Source organism: Myotis yumanensis, unplaced genomic scaffold (assembly GCF_028538775.1).
Source record: "Myotis yumanensis isolate MYYU_CA2020_CCGP unplaced genomic scaffold, mMyoYum1.0.hap1 SCAF_11, whole genome shotgun sequence".
NCBI lineage: Eukaryota > Metazoa > Chordata > Mammalia > Chiroptera > Vespertilionidae > Myotis > Myotis yumanensis.
This window is the reverse complement of record NW_027223762.1, coordinates 11,628,837-11,633,048: the sequence shown is the minus strand read 5'-3', so window position 1 is coordinate 11,633,048 and position 4,212 is coordinate 11,628,837. Positions and strand designations below refer to the sequence as shown.

The window sequence follows — 4,212 nt, the reverse complement described above, 5'->3', positions numbered from 1 at the left end:
CAGGAGTGCCGGGAGGCGGCGGACTGCGGCGGCGCGGGAAGCGGGCGGCGTGAGGGGCGGGGCCGGCACGTAAGGGGCGGGGCCAGGGCGGCGGCGAGGTCACAGGCGTCGGACTACCTGGCGCTGAGCCTGGAGAAACGTGGAGAAGAAAACCCACTTCCACCCCAACCAAGAAACACACAAAGACGGGGCACCTTCCTTTAAAAAAAAATTTATTATCGTTAGCAGCACAAATGGGACCTGGGACTAGTCCGCTCCTCGACTGGAGTGTGACATCCCAGCACTGTGCAATGTTCCATCTTCCTTCCAACCTTGGCCTTGTCCTGGAAGAGGCTCTGGCCAGCCCGTCTCGGAAGCAAATCTCCCTGGCTGGGCTAAGATGGAGCGGGATGACCTTTAGGTCAGTAGGAAGATCTAGGTAGTTCACGAAGCCTTGGCTTTTCGGCGTTGGGTTCCCCAAAGAAGGATGGAGATGAATAATGTGGTGGATCCCAAAATCCCAAAGAACGTAAGCAGCGAGAACGAGCCCTGTGAATAAAAGATTTTTAAAAAAACCTCATACACCTCATATAGTGTTACTCCAAGGGCTACATCCTAACACCCAGTTTTTTCCTATTATAACTATCCCTTCATCCGGGGCAATTCTTTCAGTTTCCTTCACAAGGTGATTTGCATCAACTCCTGGTCTTATGGCTCTTCTTTCTGAGAGGTTTTTGCTCTATGCATTTCTCTCATCCCTAATTAGAAGAATTAATTCCTCACCTGGCGCATACACTTGTAGCCATGGAAGCCATCAGCACAAACACATTGCAAAAGACCTGGACCATCAGGCACACAAGATCCATTCTCAGGACATATTTCTAGGAGTCAGAGAGAAACAGAGAACATCACTAGATCTCATAGTTCTCAAATATCTGCTTCAAATTAGATTCTTTCAATTATTTCCATGTCAAAGGAGAAGAGTATAGATAATCAGAACATAATAATATAAATATATTTTAAGATCCTTTCTTTCCAAGGGGTTACAGCTTCAGAAACCTAAACAAAAAGGCGCATGAGCAATTTTACTATCTGATCTCATGGGGAGAATCCAAAGGAGGAAAGGCAGTTCCCCAAAAGGGTGGAGAGGAAACAGCATACCTGTGTCCCCAGTGCTATTGCAAAGGTTCCTTTGTCCTTCACAGGTTTGACTGTTTGGGTAAAATGTGACAGTATTCCAGGCATTAATACCTCCAGGACAGTTGACATCTTCTGGTAGTATCCTGAACAAGCATAAGCAGTCTTAATATGCAACCTACGCTGCTGAGCTCACAGCACTGCCCCTCTTTGATTCTCTCCCCGACCCCATACCCTTACTCACAGAGTCTGGAGCTGGATAAAGCCGTGGAAGGTGTTGGCCAAGTCATCCTTGAGGGGGTTTGCGTGCAGGTCTCTGAAAAGCACACACTACTAGCACCGTGCTTTAGAAAAACACTCTATTAACCCATGTTCCTGGACTGGTATTCCGGTTTTCATTCTGAGCTGTCCAAGTTTAGGTATCAGTATCCAAACATTTTTTGAGGAGTACATCCTCAACGACTTTCCCATCAACGCTCTGTCATAGTCACTTTTTGGTAAGGAGGATAACTAAGCACTTACATGATGATAGCAGTATGTGCTTGAGGAAAGTTTGGGCCAAGGTGCTTCAGAGAACAGTTCTGGAGATCCAACCTGAGGAAATAAGGTAATCAGTGCCTCTCTTTATCCATTAGAGGCTAACACATCCCTTTTTCTGCTAAATATTAGTTGAACACAGATGTGTTCAGGGCCACAAACTAGGTGCTGTAGTAGATGTTTTAATGCTGCACTGTCCAATTTAGTTACCACTAACTAGCTACGTGTAGCTACTGAAATTAATTTAAATTTAAAAAATTCAGTCCCTCATTTGCACTAGCCATATTTCAGTTAACCATTAACATGTGGGTAACAGCTACTGTATTGAATGATATAGATATAGAATATTTCCATCATGGCAGAAAATTCTTTGTATCTATGCATATATTGGAAGAAATTGGTTTCTTGTCTAGATGAGTGAATCTCATATTATGATATGACCTCAGATCCACAAAGGACCTTCAAATGGAAAAAAAATCCAAATCACATAATTGAAAGTTTTTTCCAAGTGCATTTTCTACCACAGATTGGATGTAAAATGCTGGATATTAAGGAGCATGCTACTTTATTTTCTTAAGTATCTATTGCTGTCTGTTCCTCTATTCTACAAATATTTATGGAGCACCTAACTGCACAAATTTGGAATGTAAAAATAAAACCCTCAGTATCTTAGCTTGCTTTCTTTCTTTCTTTCTTTTTTTTTAGCTTTCAAATGGCTTACAATGTAGTACAAGAACAAGACCAAAAATAGGATCAATATAAACATTAAAAGCCTAATATGCTGAGTGTTGTTGGACTATCTGATCAGTCGCTATGATGCGCACCGACCATCAGGGGGCAGATGCTCTGACCGGTAGATTAGCTTGCTACAGTCCAGCTGATCCTGACTAGGCTAGACCAGCAGGACACGCCCTAGAGCCCTCCCCCTAGAGCCCTCCCCCAACAGATGGCGCACTGGTGGGGTCCCTTGGCCTGGCCTGTGGGGGTCGGGTGGAAACCGCCAGTCTGACATCCCCTGAGGGGTCCCAGATTGCAAGAGGGCGCAGTCCAGGCCAAGGAACCCCCGAGGAACCCTACCGGTGCACAAATAGTGCACCGGGCCTCTAGTATGAAATAAATCACAGGGCAGTATAGAAATAAAATTGATTAGTACAGACATTAAGGATTAGTGGGAGTAAAAAAAATATATTACTGTGGTATTTAGTAGTAAGGAGAATTCACAAAAGATGCTGGAATTAAAGAATGGAGCCCAGTTGGTATGGCTCAGTGGTTGAGCATGACCCATGAACCAGGTCACTGTTGGAATCCGATCCCCAGTAGGGAGCATGCAAGAGGTAGGCGATAGCCGGTTCTCTCTCATTGATGTTCCTACCCCTCTCCCTTCCTCTCTCTCTAAAAGAAATAAAAACATTAAAAAACAAACAAACTGGTATGCAGTTCCAACCAGGATGAACCACAGGGTTGTTTTTCCAGCCAAAAATGCTGTAACAGGTTTAGAAGTCTGAGAATTATGGTTGAGATGCCTCCAAAATAAGCACAGATATTTATCCCAAAAGCCAGTCAGGCAAGCCTTGACGAATCTGGGTTTGGAACTCTTTCCCACTATCCAGCGAAGCCTTCTGCCTCACCCCAGGATGGTGCCATTCTGATTCAGGCAGCAGCGGGCGTGCAACATTAGCTCTGGCGTCTGCTTACAATAATGGGCCACTTCTGACCGATTTCCCACACTCCCTGGGCACTGGATGCATATCTGCGGAAGAGAGAAAACTATTAGGACCCAGAAAAACAACAACAACAACCACCACCACCACCAAGAAAGAACAAACAAAAGTTACATGCCAGTACACCTCTCCAGAATCCCTCCAACAGAGGGAAGCGTTCTACCTTTGCATCAGGGTTGACAGACACCTATCTTCCCAGGCGCCAAATCAGCGCACCAGGGCCTTCCAGCCCCAGACCACACCCAGGGAAAGCTCTCGTCCTTGAAGATCACTATGGGAACGTATTTATTATGTCCCCTCCAGTGAGTTCTCAACCTGACAGCGGGCTTTGGCGGGGTGTGACAGGACTGCAGGTACACACTCATCAAGCCTTACAGACAGGACAGTCCTGCCCCCGCACTGCACACGCGGCAGCCGTGCGTGGAGAGTCTGCACAAGAGCCAAAGGGCTCATTAGTTATTCAGAGATCCAGGCGCGAGGAGGTCAAAGGTGAAAGGTCTGGGGCTGTCGGCAGGACTAGGGCGCTGGGAAACCTGCGCAGAGTGAGTCACCGTGAGCGGGAGGTCATACTAGTCATCTAGGGCTGGGAAGGCCTCAAGGGCAAAACCGGGGCTGCGCGCCGGCTGGGGAGGGCCGAGGGCGGCGAGCGCGACACCCGCCGGCCCCGCGCCTCGGCTGCGGGCGGCCTCTGACCCGCTGCTGTACCTCGGGGAGCGCCAGAGCCCTTCCCACGCGCAGAGCGAGGAGCAGGGCCGCGGCCAAGGGCAGCGGGATCGGAGCGCTGCCAGGACCGCGAGGGGACATTTTTCCGGCCCTCGGTGTCCTTCTCAGCTCTCGC

The 4,212-nt window shown here is 47.9% G+C and overlaps 1 protein-coding gene across 2 annotated transcripts; it reads right to left on the bottom strand.

Annotated features, from left to right (window-relative positions):
- Positions 1-195: 195 nt before the first annotated feature.
- On the bottom strand, positions 196-4,194 carry ATRAID (all-trans retinoic acid induced differentiation factor). 2 transcript variants are annotated; one of them, XM_070428394.1, is made up of 7 exons: positions 4,080-4,194; positions 3,282-3,403; positions 1,639-1,710; positions 1,361-1,432; positions 1,141-1,262; positions 763-860; positions 196-528 (listed from the first exon to the last, which is right to left on the bottom strand). In XM_070428394.1, the coding sequence occupies exons 1-7, from the start codon at positions 4,176-4,178 to the stop codon at positions 424-426; spliced, it is 690 nt and encodes a 229-aa protein (XP_070284495.1). In that variant the 5' UTR covers positions 4,179-4,194; the 3' UTR covers positions 196-423. The 2 variants fall into 2 exon arrangements, with proteins under 2 accessions (XP_070284495.1, XP_070284496.1); XM_070428395.1 differs by lacking the exon at positions 4,080-4,194 and adding an exon at positions 3,538-3,722.
- Positions 4,195-4,212: the final 18 nt, after the last annotated feature.